At 32.1% G+C, this 18,214-nt stretch overlaps 2 protein-coding genes and 1 non-coding gene across 3 annotated transcripts; 2 read left to right on the forward strand and 1 right to left on the reverse strand.

The window, feature by feature from the left end:
* Window positions 1-1,132: 1,132 nt before the first annotated feature.
* On the reverse strand, window positions 1,133-1,543 carry LOC142634845 (uncharacterized). The gene has a single exon (XM_075809097.1). The coding sequence runs from the start codon at window positions 1,541-1,543 to the stop codon at window positions 1,133-1,135; it is 411 nt and encodes a 136-aa protein (XP_075665212.1).
* Window positions 1,544-9,814: 8,271 nt separating this feature from the next.
* Window positions 9,815-9,896, forward strand: TRNAS-CGA (transfer RNA serine (anticodon CGA)). The gene has a single exon. It is a non-coding gene; the product is annotated as a tRNA-Ser (tRNA).
* A 4,325-nt stretch (window positions 9,897-14,221) lies between these two features.
* On the forward strand, window positions 14,222-15,135 carry LOC142634017 (protein THYLAKOID ASSEMBLY 8, chloroplastic-like). The gene has a single exon (XM_075808280.1). The coding sequence runs from the start codon at window positions 14,328-14,330 to the stop codon at window positions 15,045-15,047; it is 720 nt and encodes a 239-aa protein (XP_075664395.1). The 5' UTR covers window positions 14,222-14,327; the 3' UTR covers window positions 15,048-15,135.
* Window positions 15,136-18,214: the final 3,079 nt, after the last annotated feature.

An 18,214-nucleotide genomic window follows, 5' to 3' on the forward strand; every position in this document is an offset into this window, starting at 1 on the left:
GCTTTAAAAACCAGCTCTTCATTACTTGTTTCTTGGACAGATTTGCATGGCTTCAAAAATTGAACTTGAAATTTTGTTTTTTGAAGCATTAAACACATCCTAGATCTACCCAATTATAAGTAAAGTGCGTTTTGTCAAAGGATTAGCCAATACATGATAACATACGTTCCTAACATGAATTATATATGTCCTAACACATTGCAATATTAAGAATACTTTTTTTTTTAAGCTAGCAATTCACATTAAACAAGACCAAAAATTTAATTACCATTCTCATTAACAAGAAGAAAAAGAAATTTTTTGCAGCGAACACTAGAAAAAATAAGAATAATAAAGCATTCAACCAAACCTTAAACAAGTGTCATTTACAAAAAGTGTTCTTTGAACTTTTATTCTGGGAGAACAAAAAAGTACCTTAATTAATCAACTTCAATATAAAAGAGATGGGAAGAAGAGGGAACATATGTATAGGACTAAAATACTATTCAAAATAGAAGAGTGAGATAAGGAAATTAGGACACCAGCACCTCCTTAAATACCTCAAGCCTATCATCTATAATTAACTGCTGCTCTGTACTTTGACAGAGCAAAGCTAAGACAGATTTAAAATGTGGACTTCAACACGTCTCAAAAAAAAAAAAAAAGAAGGGGAATCTAGTTCAAGCCACCCATCATTTAAGACTTTAATATATATCAAATCATTATCAATGTCTTTTCAAACCCATTTATCAGAATAACACAAATAATTGAAAATACTTAACACTAATATTAAGAATACTTAATTATTGCAACTACTGTTCAACTATTGTGTATCATATCTGGAGATAGAGAAATAATTGCAGATTTTTTAGCTTGCAATGGGAATGAAATTAAATGGAGAGCATATATCTTTATTTCTAGCAAGGTATCTATAGGAAATTGTATTGTGTATGTTGTGTATGTTGTGTATGTTGTGTTGTAGCTTAGCTATTTCAGAGCGTGTTTGTTACTTAATCACCTTTATTTGTGCTCTGGTTTACAAACTGTTATTACTGATTATTCAGGGAACTTGTTGTGTAATTATGTGCTAGAAAGGTTTGCAGCTTTTATTTTATTTTATTTTATTTTTTGGTTAAGAGGAAATTGCATTAAACTAAAAAGAAAACAACATCTCAGGACAAAGCCTGTTTAGATACAACCCACTAAGATCAAAATCTAATAAATTAGTGATGTTCACAGGCGGACTATCAAAGATAACAAAATCAGCGGCTAGACAGCCACCCTTATGGGTTAAAGCATCCACACATCTATTCGTCTCACGGTAACAATGTCTAAAACGCATCTGGGGAATCTGTGAAATTAGGCACTTGCAGTCATCAATAAGAGAGGATACAAATAAATTGGCATAATTCGGGTTACTCAAAGCATCCACAATAGACTTAGCATCTATCTCAATTTCAACGGCAGTGAAGTTACGGCTAAGACAGAGATTCAAACCATCACAGAGGGCCCAAAGCTCAGCAAGGAAACAAGAAGTCACCCCCACGGCATGTTTCAACGGCATGTTTGCAGCTTTTATTTGCTATTTGTTTCGAGTTGCTAAAACTTATTGTAATTTTTTTGTTGTTTTAATGAAAATTTCTTATTCATGAAAAAAAAATATTACTAATTTGTTATTAGTTTACTCCAGTATCTCAGTAATTTTCCTTGTTAGATTTGTAAGTGTTATATTTAGAGATTAAATATAAAGGTGATAAGATTCAAAAGTAACGTGTAGTGATTTGATCATACTATATGATTTACAAAATCAAAAATTGCATGATATAGTGATTGGTGTAAATAAACATGTTTCATGCCTACTCAAGAATACAAATATCATTTTGATAAATAAAAATGCAAATGTCCTTCTTATCAGTTTCATTTATTATTATTATTGTTTTTTTTTTTTTTCTTTCCTTTGAAAATTCATTATTGACAAATGACAACTTTGTTTCGGTATGCCATTTTGGACAAAGTTGGAAGATGATTTTTCATATTATTAAGATTATAACATAGAGTTAACTTTCTCTTTTCCTATATGAATTTCTTAATAGATAAAAATTTTATATTATTATTATTATTATTATTATTATTATTATAGATAAGACTTCTCTATTAGAGAGAAAATTTTCATCAGTCCTTAAATACACAGTCCTTCAAGAAGATTCACCTTCTTCATTTGAGTATTTTGCTTCATGTTGTACTCGATCATTAATTGATTGGTTTCCAAAATGTATGGGAATTCTATGCTTTTTTTGGTGCAGCTGATGACTATATAGAACTTGAGGATATTGAGAAAAAGAGAAGGCTAGAACTAATTAATTTTAGCATTTAGATTCTCCTATAATTCTCTCTTTTTCTATTTCCCAACAACCAAACTAAAATATGCATCAATGACCTACTAATCCCAGTTGCTCAATAATTTTAAATAAAAGAATGAACATCAATCTACAATTAAGAAAATTCATCTTTTTGAGCAAAGAATTTTTTTTTTTTTTAAAAAAAAGATAATTGAGAATTTAAACTTTAGAGGGAAATAAATACTCAGTACCACTTTGATAAGTCAGATATTTCTCTCATTATATGTGTATTCACGTGAAAAATTCCACTGGCAAAACTACTTGTTCGAGACACTTGTTTTAATAATATATTTATTGCACCAGTCTTCTTTTTAGTTTTTACTTATTTAGGGGATAAGTAATATAATCTACTTGTAGCAACTATTGGTGGCTATCCAATTCCAAGCTACTTGCCAGTGAACTCTATCTAGGTTTACACTTTTCTTTGGTCTAAATTTTGCACACATGCTAAATTTTTGCAATGGATTTTAACACCCCCTCATTTTTATTAAAATAGTAAAATACACCAATTTCCTTAAAGGATTGTATAAATAGTACTCATCCCTTAAAGTTGGAATATATGCAACACCATGCCAAACTTTCTTAAGAAATTATTCAATTTTAAAAAAGAAAAATCCACCCGAAGTATGAATGAAATAAAACTTATTCTATTACATTCTCAAGGAATATGTCACATGGCAAAACCTTATAATATTGCAGCTTAAAATTAAAACTTGTGGTACAAAATTATTAGTTGGGAATGTTGGATAATATTAATTGGACACCTTTTAATTTAAAGATTTATTGGTCAACACATTAGTTTACATGCTTGGGATTTACATGATGACAAGCTATTATATATGGTTACATCAATGTGTGTGGAGTTGCCTAAATTTTAAATTTTAAATATATTAAGGAAATAAAATTTTTATTATTAAATATAAACAAATATTATAACTAATTGAAACCTCTACTTCCATTAAAACTTTTGCTTACGTGGATGGTTAAATGAATAATATTCTTTCTTTTAAAAAAAATTATTTTATTGATAAGTTACACATGTACTCAATAGTTTTTAAACCCACGACAACACCCTCTATCTAAAACTTATAAATGGAGGAGGTTCCAGCTAAACTTATGTTACATATTTTCCTGTCAAAGAAGAGTAACACAATACTAATTAAAATATTACTCAGATGAGGTAGAAGAGTAAATGGAAGAATTCTCAAAAAAAAGGTTAAAAATTATAGGAAAAGAAATTTTGAAATAAGAAAGAATTTGTGGGACTAATGTTACTCTTTAATTAAAATTAAAGATGAATTTTTCACTTTTTTTTTTGTGGTAAAATTTGATAAGCACTCATATAGTTTGGGCTAGTGCTAAGCAAGTTCAAGACATTTAAAAATAATTAATTTGGTTTTTAAATCATATGCTAAATAGTAAATAGTAAATACAACAATTTCATTTTTAAGAGCATATAATTTAGTTTTTCTTTTTTTCTTTTTTTTTTTAATTATGGAAAACATTGCAGTTTTATTTGACTATGAGCATAGTCAAGGAAGTGAGGGACCATCTATGAAGTGGGTCCAATTGACAAAGTACTTGCCATGAGATGGATGGTTGGTGGGTCCCAAAAAGGCCTTAACTAGAGTTGTCACGCGGTGTCCATCAGTGGAACCAATCCCACTCAAAACCCCGGGGAAAAAAAAAAGAAAAAAGAGTACATTGCTAAAAATTTCTTTTCATTACCACAAAAAAAAAAAGTTCTCTTTATTCTCTTTTTTGTTTCACCATTTTGCTCATGTCCAATTCACATCAATATTCATCTGGATCATATATGCTTTAAGAGTGTGTGATACATAGTAAAAGGGTCCCACTTGCCGCGCACCATTGCTACAGTGGGAGCACAAGTTGCAGCTACCTGATAAGAAAGGGATACGACTTGCTCCTCAATATCCAATTCTATTTTGTCACGGTGTTCATCTTCAACATTCTGACTCTCACTTTTCCCTAAAGATTAAAGATGTGTGGTCCACCAAACTTTGATGGACCAATTAAACCTGATCCACACCGTTGGATAAGGTGCTTCTATTCCATTAAGATGCGTATATCATATCAACCACAATTATCTTAACATGGGGGATTATAGTTTTGAAGCCCCATTTGGTTTCAAAGCACATGGAACTCATTTTTTTTAAATTAAAAATTAAAAAAAAAATTAGTACAACTTCTTCTATAGTTTTTTTAGTCGGCGGTTTGCAAACATTTAATGGGTTTGTTGCTTATATGATGATATCCATTTCACTTTAGAATTTGACTAATTAGTAACTTTATCAAGAAAATCAAATGGAATATTTCTTGCTTGATTGCAATTTGAGAGTTAAAGAGAGCTTTCCCGATTATAATATAATATAACAAATGTTTGACGGTAAAGTCAAGCTTGAACCCAAACTTTGAGGAGCTAGTAAGAACAAGGTTTCAAGTATACAGCACAGCAGCACACCATACTTGAAGTTTTATATGAATATATTCATCAAGTCAATGAGTAATTATACAAACTCTGTGTGGCCGCCTTACATTGAGATTATGAACTTGGACATGAAGGCCACATCCTTACCAAACCCAAAATGGAAATTTTCCACCTAGCCATTTTGAGTCCTAATTAACAACATCAATGAAATCCACAGGATTGATTGATCATATATATATAAATATATATTTCATCTGGTTTTGCTTTGTATTGTCAGAACATGAATTATTGGGAGATACCAAACTGTGTAGAATCCTTGACATTGGAACACTCCAACACAGATCATTAGCAAGACCTGGCCTCACATTTTTTTTGGGGGGTCTTTTGGCTAGTAGCTAAACAACATGATGGTAGGCAGTACTCAGTAGGGTCCAAAAGAGGACCTATAGTTTTTTAGATACTAAGCATTGCTGTACAATTCATATTATACTGTCATGCATTTCATATTTAGTTGCCCTTGTTGAAAGATAAAGAGTATCTTGCTCATCTGATGTGATCAATCAATGAGCAACAAGATAAAGAAAAACATTCCTCAAAGCACAAGCGCCAGTGTGATTAAAATGACATGTTTATTCATTAAGGTATGCTTCTCTGATAAATGATAATGATGGAAACCTAATAATGTTGCAACAAATTAAGGATGAAAACCATGGCCAAGCATATCAAGCAGGCTAAACCACAAACTGGCATGTACATGTCAGTAGGTCGGACTACATTCTGATTGTTTGTTTATCTGTATGACAGGCTGTTTAATAAATTGATATAGATTTAACATTACAGTGATTCAATAACATATCAGTACATCACTATACTGATGCAGGGAGCATTAAAATCATCTAAGATTTTATTTTTGAATGTAAAATTATTTTTGGTTTTAATATTGAGGGTTTTAAGGAATTTGATTAGATGTTTTTCATGTTAGAATAATCCCTAAAACCTATTTAATTATACTCTTGTATTGGTGAAAAGTAGTAAAATTGGAATAAGAATAATTTTATGATGAGTTGAGAATTTGTCCCCTCCTTTGTTCGCTTTGTTTGGCGGTAATGCCAAACACCCGTAGGTGGTGAAGCCTAGGGTTTGCAGGAAGATTCTAGGTGGTGAGGCCTAGGATTTGTTCCTGTGAGTTGAGGCCAATCATTATAGATAGACTAGGGGTAAACTAATGAGCTTGGATAGTGATGAACTATATAGAAGAGTTATGAATCAGAACAATACTCTAATCAATCTTTTTCCTTTTTTATTTTTGTGCAAAATACTTATTAGAAATAAGTAAGTCCAAGGCCGGCTAAACAATAGATGTAATTGATGCAATCGCCTAAAGCCTCCAAATAAAAAAAAGGTCTCTACTTGTAAAAAAAATAATATATATATATAATATATTTATATATTTTTTAATTACAAAAATTTTTTTAAGTACTTCTATTGGTCAATAAAATGCATTAAAAATGTCACATTGTATCTTAAAATGCAGAATACTACACAATAATAGTGCACACAACTTGATAGGACAAGACTGCACAGTACTATGTGTACTGTGTAGTCTTGTCCACAACCCGTAACACATCACAAGGCCTTAAGCTAAGCCCATACTTTACACTACCGACTTCACAGCTGACCCCCACATGGCTCACACTAATTAATAGGTTATCACATCTTTTTTTTTTAATGCAAATTCTTACTTTATCAATTATTATAAATTATCACACTAATTAATAATTTGATGTATATTATATTAACTCATTTCTATTATATTGATACTAATTTATTGAACCATGTAATAAATTAATTTTTATTTGTGCAGGTTTAGACTTTAAAGTTTAAAAAATGATCTACTTAAAATTTTCGCCTAAGGCCCCAAATTTGTTGAGCCGGCCTTGGAAATACCTAAATCCTTTGCAAGGCTTAAAATTTGGATGGATCTTTAGTTACAATTGATGAAGTGTTGCAAAAAAATAATTTCTAGTTCATTCTTGTCAATTCTCTCCTAATGTTTTGCTGTATGGTTAGTCATTTGCCCTGAAATAGACAGACTTTTGACATCTGAATTCCTCAGAGTATTGATGGATACATGGATTGATCCAAATCAGATGTTGTGTTTAAGAAATTAGATTAGGATTACCTTCAATTTGTTCTTGTCCCTCTACTATGGTTATCAAAGGTATACATGACTTGAGACTCTCATTCAAGGAGTCAACACTGTGGTTTCCAATGTGTCATGCAAAAAGAAAAAGGACCAAATTACACTAAGCAAATTGAGCTGGTCTATCCTGAATTTTATCGCGCGCTTGATTAATATATGGGAACCTACATGAGCTTTTTCTCAAAGCCAATGAGAGACATTCAATTTGCAACAGCTATCTAAAGAACTGTACTAAGTTTTGCAGTAAATAAAAATACTTTTATAAAATACCATTTGGGTTTAAAGGTTTAACTTTTTCAGAAATGTCTGCAAATTTGGAATGATATGTAAGAACTGTGAATAGAAACAGAATTTGGTATTTTGCACGGTATGTCAGGGAGATCTTTTTCATAAAGCACACTTCTTCCTAACCTTCAGCGGTTAGGTGACACGTATTAAAAGTTATTGAATAATATTATTCAGCTATATTGGCTTGACTAAAAGCTAGTTTCCCTGTCAAAAAGAAAGGACAAAAATGGCTAGGAGCTAGCTTTGTTGAGTGAACCTTCAAAAGCAGCTTTGATTCTTTATCTTAAAAGAAAAAACCTATTCCCCTTCTATCAAGTAATTGTGAAAATGCTCAGCAGAGATAGTTTTCGAATCTTACGTTGCAAATTAAGAGTGTCAAAAAGAAAAATGATGCCATAGAATAAGATGTTCATGAGTACCGAATTTTCCCAATATAATCGATTGATTATCAATACAAATAATGTTGGGCATTGAGCTGCCAATCACTTTAAAGACGTAGGCTTTTCACTTTGATGAATAATGGAAGTGCTTGGTATTGCTGAACACAATTGGAATTAAGATTGCATACGAAATATTAAGTATAAATAGCATTGATGGTATGGGAGAAAGTATTGCATACGGAATATTATGTATAAATAGCAATGATGCTATTGAAGAAAGTATTTCTTTGACAAAAGCATCATACTTGGAGCATTACCTCAATGCTGCATTATAACTAGCAATAATAATGGAGATCAACATTAAAATATGGCATCTAAAGTTTCTGTCATAATGCTTAGGATATACACCTTGCCACAAATTTAGGAGATTAGGGGATGTGCAAGAAAATGGAAATCAGTTATAGATTTCTTATTGATTGTTTTCCCAATCAGGTATTGCAACATAATCATCAAAAAGACTCACCTACAAGAAACATGTGAAGTGGTCAGAATTTATATGAGATATTATGTGTATTCCTTAATGCTTAACAGATATGATGTGAAAAGAATCATAGCACATTGAGAAAGCAAGTTATGGCATGTATGAGCCCTGAATTTAAACCACATATCATGGTTGCACTGTTGATCAAGCTGAGAATTCATATCCAAATAGCACACGTGAAATATATTTGCAAGTGGTGCTAGTTGATTAATTGCAACTTGAAGCCTTCTGGCTCCTTCCTTCAACAGGTCATTAAGTATACTGCTAACTAATCTCAGAAATTAAACCAGCAGCATCCATATTGAATTGCAGCATGTAGACAAACTTCATTTGATTTTGCTCATATATACAATTGACTAATTTCCCCTCAAGTCATCACATGCTAGCTGCTGCTGCTTGTTTTAAGCCACAGCATACATTGACACATGAACGCTCTATTGCCAAAGTTCCATGTTGTTGTCTGCCATTTTGGCCTCAAAAAACACATAAAATTGAGGGAAAATCTGATAGTGTACTCTTAGCTAACACCATGTTGTCCATCATGAGGGCAGCTCTATTTATTTTATTTCTTACCGCTCTCCAGTAAACAGCATAGGAGAAGGTTGACAACCATTGTTGTTCCTATATGCAACCATCCTTATTGCTTTTACATCACAAAAGGAAGAGATTGATATGGTCCTTATCATGTTTCTACAAACATTAAGATGGAATCTGAGATGCCTCTACTCAACTACAAGTGAAAACTTACTTGGTGGAAGTTATTGAGGCCAATCAAGATCAAATTTTCATGATAAGATCAATCAAAGATCAATCCAATTCATTGAATATGAGCTACCAATTACAGGGAATACATTGTTGCTAGTGATATGTATTAGAACATGAGAGGACTAATGGACATTGCTTTAATTGCTAATAGTTCCTCTTGTTTTGAAAGACTTAACATTATAACTATACAATAAGTAGTATGACAAATAGCCTTGGACTAAAAACAGTAACACACCTCCAAGTCCAACTGTCACTCTTCCCTGCTCGAGAAATTAAGGAAACAGATACCATCTATGTGAATATTTTGTCATCTAATCAATAATGTCACGTAGAATCTTTAAGCAGTAAACATGTGGGTATTATTACACCATTCTAGCTTATGTTCTAAAGCCTAAGGTAGCTAGCGTTCACTCCCTAGCAGCAAATATTATGACCCTGCTTGAATACTAACGAGCTCGCATGCCTTGTGTGAAAGGAAAGCCTGTTGGTCCACAACTTTGAGGATCATAAATAATTGGGCCCTATTGCACTGAAATTTACAAGGCCGCATAGCATAGGTACTATGTCATAAGATCCATAAAAGAACTATACTCATATTGGAGCATTCATGAATTGTCTACTTGTTTAATTAGAAGCCCACTTTTGATTTTATATTTATTCAGAGCCCAATTCACGGGTATAAGGGTAGCACTGTAGTAGTAGTAGAGTATGTATTAAAATCATGTAGGCCCCGAAAATATAATTTTAAAATATTAAAGTAATTCTATAACATAGGTTAAATATAAATACTGAGAAGACCCTACAAAAGTTGTCGATATGTCCGAGTGGTTAAGGAGACAGACTCGAAATCTGTTGGGCTTTGCCTGCGCAGGTTCGAATCCTGCTGTCGACGCATTTTTCTTTGTAATCTTCTTTTTTTTGTTGCTCCTTTTCACTTTTTAATCAACTTTCCTTTATCTCTTTGGCAAAACTCTCAGACAGTCAGACACAGACTACAACATTCTATATTTCTAAGCAACTCCTGAAAAATCAAAACAAATAGAAATTTAAATATGTCAATGGAGAATTATATATCGAAATCATGGTTCATGCTCTGATTTATGAGTCAATCAGCACAAAAATTATCTCCTTTGTAGGTATACTGTGTAACAAGTTATAAGGCCACGTTCGTGTATGAATTCCAATGAGAGTACAATGGTTTTCAAACCCAAGCCGTTTAAAAGATCGTAAAAGGAAGAGGTTCAAGGTTTTTAAAGTCGGATTGAGATCAAACCGAGGTCGAACTTTGATGACATCATAATTAATATAATAATTATTTTATATAAATAAATTTAAAAATTTGACCAAAATAGACCAAATAAATATAAAAATCTGCTTTACAAAACAAGAAATTTGAAATTTTAAGCAAACATAAATAAATATTCAAATTTTATTTTTAAAAAAAAGTATGATAGTCTTAAATTTTTAACCCATTATTATGTCTGGGATATTTTTTTCCTAGCCAAGGAGTCTCTTGTTTACTTTCTCCAAAAAAAAAAAAAAAAAAGGAGTAAGGAGTCTCTTGTTTTGGTGGGAGGACAGACCAATAAAGCAAATAAAGAAAAGTAAAGAGTATTAATATAAAATGAAGGTGCTCAACTTCGAAGAATGCGTTGGCAGCACATCCTCCACGCAAAGTGCTTCAAAGTTGGCATTTTACGGTTCAAAACTTCTTTTTACTTCTTTTTTTGAAAGTTTTAGATGCCAACTTTGAATTTCTTTTCTTCTCTTCACTTGAGCATTCTCCGCCGTGTGCTTATGAATTTCTGTTTTGTTCTTTTCTTCCTTCTTCCTTTTTCTTTTTTGTCAACAACTTCTTTCATTTTTCTCTATTTCATCTTGCCCTCTCTTCTCTATCACTTGAGGAAAAAGATCCAAACTTTATGAAGAGACACGAAATGGAAGATCCGAGAGTGGAAAGAGAAAGAATGCAAAGAGTAATAGAGAGACACGCAAGAAGAAGGAGGTTCGACAAATTTTTTTAATGCTTTGATTTGAACCGTCAAAACTGTGGACGGTTTTCAGACCCAAGCGGTTCAACTACGGTTCGAACAGTTTCATGCTTGTTATGCGTAGAACGGTTTGTAGGGTTAAAAGAACTGGATTGGTGAGAGGTTCATGGTTAACTGGGTCGGATCGTACGGTTCAGTTTAGGTCTGAAAACCAAAACCTATCATCAACCCGATTCTACCTAAGTTACTGTGGGGATTCCTTTTTTTCCCCGTATTAGACACATCTTCGAGAAAATGTCCCAACCTTTCCCACTTTGATCTTGAATTATGCAATAGTCACAAATTTTTTAATAATATTTTTACAAACTGTTTTTGTGAATAATTCTTATTAGTTTTCACTTGGAAACACTATTAATATCATTTTTTTTCACTTACCAATAATTACTTACCTCATCAACCATTTATAAAAAATGTTGTGAAATAATTTGTAACTCTAACATTTTGCTTTGAGATTTTACTTGTGCGAGTCATTAAATGAAAATATTACCCCATTTGATAAATTTTCTTCATACAAGGACAACAAATGAGTAGTTTCTGCACTTATCCAAAAACAAAATTGTAGAATCTGCATGTTCTTTAAATTTTTATGATACATTTTTATGAATTTCAACAACATTCTTTAGTTTTAATAAGATTTTTATGGATTTTAACAAGATTCTTTAACTTTTAGAACATTTTGTAAAGTTTAAGGATGAAAATTGATTTTTTACCAAAATTTGGAGACCAAAATATATAATATTTTACCCAATATTATATTATATATAATGATGATATTAACAATGTATATTATTTAATTTTGAATTAATAATTTGATATTATATAGTATTATGTTATGTAGACTTTGGTATATAAATTTTGTAATATATAGAACTTTGGTGGTACATTAAAATAAGTTGGTACTGAAATGTTATGTTCCAATGTAAAAAATCGGAACAGGTCCAAAAACAATATACAAAACATTTGAGATAGAATCGATAGGTAAGGAATAGTCTGATATTTGAATGCAATCCACTTTCTCTCTGTATTGTCTCACTTGGGTTTTATTTGTTTAAACTTTTTAATGCTTCGTATGAAGTTTTTGTATATAATACAAGTTTTCTTTTATTGAATCTTCTTGTTGAAATATCAAAATATTTATTTAAAATTTGATCTTATCCATTTATGCAAAATTTTAAACACTAGCTTTTTAATATGTTTTATGTTATGTTTTTTCTAATGGAAATGTGTAGGTTACGGAAGTCTAATAGAACTTACCTTAGGTGGGTAAAGTGCCAAATTTTGAACCATGGGTAGCCAATGTAAAAACATACTTAATCTCAAGTGGGTTATCTGTAATTACATCCTCACTAATATTTTAAAAATGCTTGCATATATATATATATATATATATATATTTATTTATTTATTTATTTATTTACTCTTATGTATACTTGGAAAAACAAGTTGGAATTTGCTGACCTGACCTAAACCCAAATTTGTTGACCCAAAGCAAAAATGGATTGACTCGTTACCTAACCCATTTTTTTGCACATTAACTCGACCCGACCACGCTAACCCATTACCTAACCCTATAAAAAAATATATGCTAAAAATTAAGAAAATTAAGACATGGTTGATTTATTTGTTTGTTGTGGGCTTTACAATGCACAACTCAAACTTAATTGACAAAATAATGCCCATGATCATTATTTAAAAAAAAATCAAATTTCTTATATATATATATATATATATATATATATATATATATATATATATATATATATATATATATATATTCAAATACAATGGTCTCAAGAAAAACAATTGAGACATTTATCTAGTTGCATGCAAACGAATTGAAAGATGAATGATTAAGGCATTCTTCTTACTTGAATAATGCAATAAGTAAACATTTTTAAATATCAAATGACAACGTACAAGCTAAGATAAATTGGTTACAATAGATTTAAAAATGTATATGAGTTCTAGTTAGCTCAACTGGTAAAATCTCTAATAATTGAATAAAAGATCTGGAGTTCAATCGTCTCCTACTCCAAAAATTGATTTGTGCTTTGATTTGATGATAAATAGTACAATCATCAAAAGCGGGCACTTTAAGTTAAAACTATATTAAAAAAAAAAAAGACATATTTGGCTTACACCAAACATTGATTGGTGTCTTGAGCTGGTGATAAAGAGTACAATCATCAAAAGCAGACGCTATAGGTTGAAACTATATATACAAAAAAAAACTATATTTGAAATTAAAAATATGTATGAAAAGCATTCATAAATGTGAAAAGAGTGAAATCGAAGTATATTAATAAAATTGGCATAAAAGATTTGGGGTTTAATTATTGCCTACTCCAAAAATTGATTTGTGTCTTGATTTGATGATAAATAGTATAATCATCAAAAACGGATGTTTTAGGTTGGAACTATATATATATATATATATATATATATATATATATATATATATATATAAACATATATTTGACTTACACCAAAAATTAATTAGTGTTTTGATCTGATGATAAAGAGTACAATCATCAAAAGAGGACTCTGTAGGTTCAAACTATATTTGAAATTAAAAATATGTATGAAAATCATTCATAAATGTGAAAAGAGTGAAGTCGAAGTATATTAATAAAATTGGCATAAATTATGGAGGCTTAAATCTATTTTTTAACATTCCCTAGCCAAAATAAGCGACTTTTGAAAATAATTTTCAAAATAAAAGATGATATTTCTTAAAACTTGTATTACTTAACAATGACATGATATTTATATATAAAAAATCATATATAAATATACCAAATTGATGTATATACTCAAATTGAAACATAGTGTCAACTAAATTACATTTAAAATTAAACACAACTATTATATTACTTTTCAAGATATTAGATCATGAAATTATTTTCCAAGATTGCAAATTTTTTATATGTTTTTATTCTTTGCCAAATTAGCCATCTAATTATGCATTTGTAATTTTACTTTATATTTTGGAACGTTGATATTGTGAAAAAGTGAAACTTGTGTTTTTGTTGACACGAGTAGTAAGTTCAAAATAATGAATCTCATAATCACTAATTTAGAGCATGAGTTACCAAATGACAAATCCATGTTCTTCTGTATTTATTAAAAAATCATGTGAAAACAACCCGACCCAACCCAACCCGCCCCACCCGTTTGGCCAGGTTTACTCACTTATGTCTTATCCCATCCAAAGGCAGACAGTCCAAGTCCAAAGGTCACTCCCCGAGACTCCATTTCAGTGAACTCAACTCATGGCTTCTTCCACTCTCTACCAAAACCTCCCCTTCCTCCTCAAACCCGTTAACCCACTTTACACCACCAGACCCAGACCCAGACCCACAGGAGCCACAACCACTACCGCCTACGTTGCCATACGCTGCGGTCCACGCTCCAACCGTGGGCCCCTCATGAAAGGCCGCATCCTAAGCATCGAAGCCATCAACGCCATCCAAACTCTCAAGCGAGCTCACAAGTCCTCCTCCACCACACCCGATTACTCCCCCATCCTCTCCCGCCTCCTCAAAGCCGACCTCCTCGCTACCCTACGCGAGCTCCTACGCCAAGACCACTGCGCCCTCGCTCTCCACGCCTTCTCCGCCGTCCGATCTGAATATCACAACCCGGACTTGTCCCTCTACGCCGACGTGGCCGCCGCTCTCGCCAGGAACAGAATGGTGGAAGATCTCGACCGTCTGATTTATGACTTGGAGATAGATTGTGGGGGGGGTGGGATCCAGTGTGACGACAAGGGGCTCATCAGGTTGATCAAGGCGGTGATTGGTGCTGATAGGAGGGAATCGACGGTCAGGATTTACGAGATGATGAAGAGGAGTGGGTGGGGGTCCACTTTTGAGGCGGATGAGTATGTGGTTAAGGTTTTGAGTAAAGGGTTGAGGAGGCTTGGGGAAGAGAGGTTGGCTGTTGAGGTTAAGGGGCTCTCTAGGGCCAATTTGGAGAAATTGAGTGTGTAGAGAATATTTTATGTGTACAATTTTGCTTCCAAATTGTAATAATATTAGTAACTAATTATATTAATCTTTTTTTAATTACTTTAATAAATAAGTTGAGCTTCTGGTTGTGGGGTAATCCGTAATCTCAAAGAAAAGAAAAGAGAAAAAAAAAAAAAAAAAAATATATATATATATATATATATATATAATTAACTTGTGTGAATTTCAGTTATCTCAACTAGTTAAGTCTTTAATTGTTAAATAATCTGAAGTTTAATTCTTGCCTACCAAACACTAACCCTCTATTTGGGAGTTCATAAGAAAAGGGAATGAAATGTATTTAAGTAAGAGAAATGAATGGAATGAAATAGAATTAAGTAACCTAGATTGGATGTTTTAAAATAAAAGAATGTAAATTAATGAAAATGAATGGAATGTAAGTAATTTTGTTTTGGAGTAACATGGAGGGAATGGAATGAAATCATTTTATGACAATATTCCTATTAGATCCCTATTTTAAAATAAATTATTGAATATATGAGGGTATTTTGGGAGTTTTAGTAAAAAATTCATTAAAATCTAATTTCATTCCCTCCCATTCCTCTCAATTTTGGGGAGAATGAAAATTTGAGGTTTTAAGGGAATAGAGAGGAATGAGTGTTCCCTCCTACCCATTTCATTCCCTCTCACTTTAAACTCTCAAACAAGGGAATAGACTTATTCCTTCCATTAAAACTCCTAAACAAGAGAAGGGAAGAATATTCTAAAATTATTCTTTTCATTCATTTTCATTCCATTCCATTCCTTCCTCCCAAACGAGGCCTAATTGATGTCTTGGTTTGATTCTTAAAAGCACAGTCATTAGAAGTGGACAATTTGGAGTTTAATTCTCGCTCCAAAAATCGATTAATGTCTTGGTTTGATAATAAAAAATACGACTATCATAAGTGAACATCAACTTTGTATTTTTTTTTAATAATTTTTTAAAACTTATTTTTAATGATTCTATCATAAGTTGTAGACTAATTGTAGTCAACTAGAAACGCATATACCCTTGTTTGAGACAAAATTGATTGTCATGTATGGGTTTTTCTATTACCACTAATTGAAGTATAATGCTTTTGGTCATAAACATAACTAATCAAACAAAAGTCGTGTACTAGAAATTTTTAAATAAAAGACTAATTATAAATCAATTATTAAAACCAAATTTTGTTATATAGATAGATAGATACATGGTGATCTTCCATCATATGCAAGATCAATAGTAAATGAGGTCAAACTAAATATTTAGAAAGAATTGATCAATAAAAGGAATTTTGTAAAACCCATTTTTGATAAATGAATCACAAATGTCTTTTTTTTTTTTTTTAAACATAAGCCAAATTAAAAACTTATTCATAGAATTATTGAAATGAATGGTAAAGGGTGGGGGAATTTTATATAATTTAGATTTGATTGTTATTAATTAAAATTGAAATTCTATCACGAGTTATTATGAAAACTCATACCTATACTATCCAATTATCTATATCATAATTGGATTCAAAAAGATAAAATCTAATTATGTTTAACCCAGAGTTATGGGGTGCACCTAGTGACCTAGAGTCGTAAGACAATATCAAATTACGCTTTAAGCAATCATAAAACTTGGCTTTGTTTATTGAACTAGACCTACCTAAAAAGAAAAATTCCATGCCACATTAGGGTTACCTAGAAGTAGTAGTAGTAAAAATAACCATGCATAAATTTGAACATTTGTAGCCTATTAGGCCCATAGATTTCTTTTTTTTTTTTCCAATTCATTACTTAAGTTTTCATCCATAAATGACAATGTTTGAGAACTGAAAACCAGATGGCAAATGCAATAACGGGGGACACGAAAGCCCTGTCCCATTGTGACCCAAAAAGGCATACATTAAGTGTAAGCGCACAATTGTACCCGGACTCAAAAACAAATGTTGGGCTCAACCCCAATGAGCCTTATGTAATAAAATTTGTAGAGTATGGATTTGAAATCTAGGTTCGGGATGTAGGAAGTTTAATTAACAGGCTAGAGTGCCACTATCTGTGCAAATAATAAACGAATATGACAAAAAGACCTCCTCGGACGTGAGCCGAGGACGAGTTGTATAAATGTTCTCTTTCTATGCCAACGTTTACAATCCTTAGTTCCTCTTTTTCTCAGCAGGAGGTGCAGATCCCCCTCTTTTTCCTCTCTCTTCTCCTTATAAACTTCTTCTTCTTCACTGGTTTATCCACGTGTCGTACAAATCTTTTCCTTGGATACTTGTCCCATCCACCGCCTTCTTGAAGTCTTCAAACAATAGTAGGGAGGTTGAATTCTACTATTCATAGGTCACTTCCCCATTAATGCGGCCAGAGAGGTAGATGCAGGGTCTTTAATGCGGAGGTAGCAGCCTTTTTCTCAGATATTTCTCTCACATCCTTGCTTCTAAAGGGTGCTTGGATCACCCTCTTACCCATCAGTTTTTCCAGAATTCTGCCTCTAACCCGTTTAGCAAGTCCCAGGGTCATTGCTGGGCCTATCCGATGAGACATACCTCCTCGGACACCTTCTCGGACCTTTACAGTACAAACTGACTTGTGGGCCTAAAGGCCCTGATCAAAACAAACTGATACCAGCCAATCAGGCCCAAAGTCCAAATGTTTATTCAAGAGTTTTTACCCCCCACATTAAGTTCAACAGACTTGTCACTAAAGATTTAATACATATAAAACCTAACTATATAAATCATCTTCATCAGCACTTCCTTGGAAACAAGGCACCTGTTGCGTCTTATAGCCAAGTTATCAAGTTACTATGACTCTTCAACTTCATCCTCAGTCAAGAAATGAGAATGGAGATCTCTGCAAAGCATCCAAACCAGGACGTGGAGAGCATTGAACAAAAATTATGACATTAAACTGCAATGAACACTTTAAACAACCTAAAAAGAAAAATGACACAGTAAAGCCAAACCTTTAGATTAACATTTAATAGTACGTTAGATTTTACCATTCTGAGCATTAAATCATTCAACCTACCTTGATAGAGCTATTGCATTTTGGTCTCCAAGAGTTGAACCTGAAACATAAATTGTCTCATCATTGAATCTAATATCTGTTAGGGTCATATTTTATATATAATTGGTTAATCCTTTGTTAAAACGCACTTTATTTGTAAT

This window comes from Castanea sativa, chromosome 5, assembly GCF_040712315.1.
Source record: "Castanea sativa cultivar Marrone di Chiusa Pesio chromosome 5, ASM4071231v1".
NCBI lineage: Eukaryota > Viridiplantae > Streptophyta > Magnoliopsida > Fagales > Fagaceae > Castanea > Castanea sativa.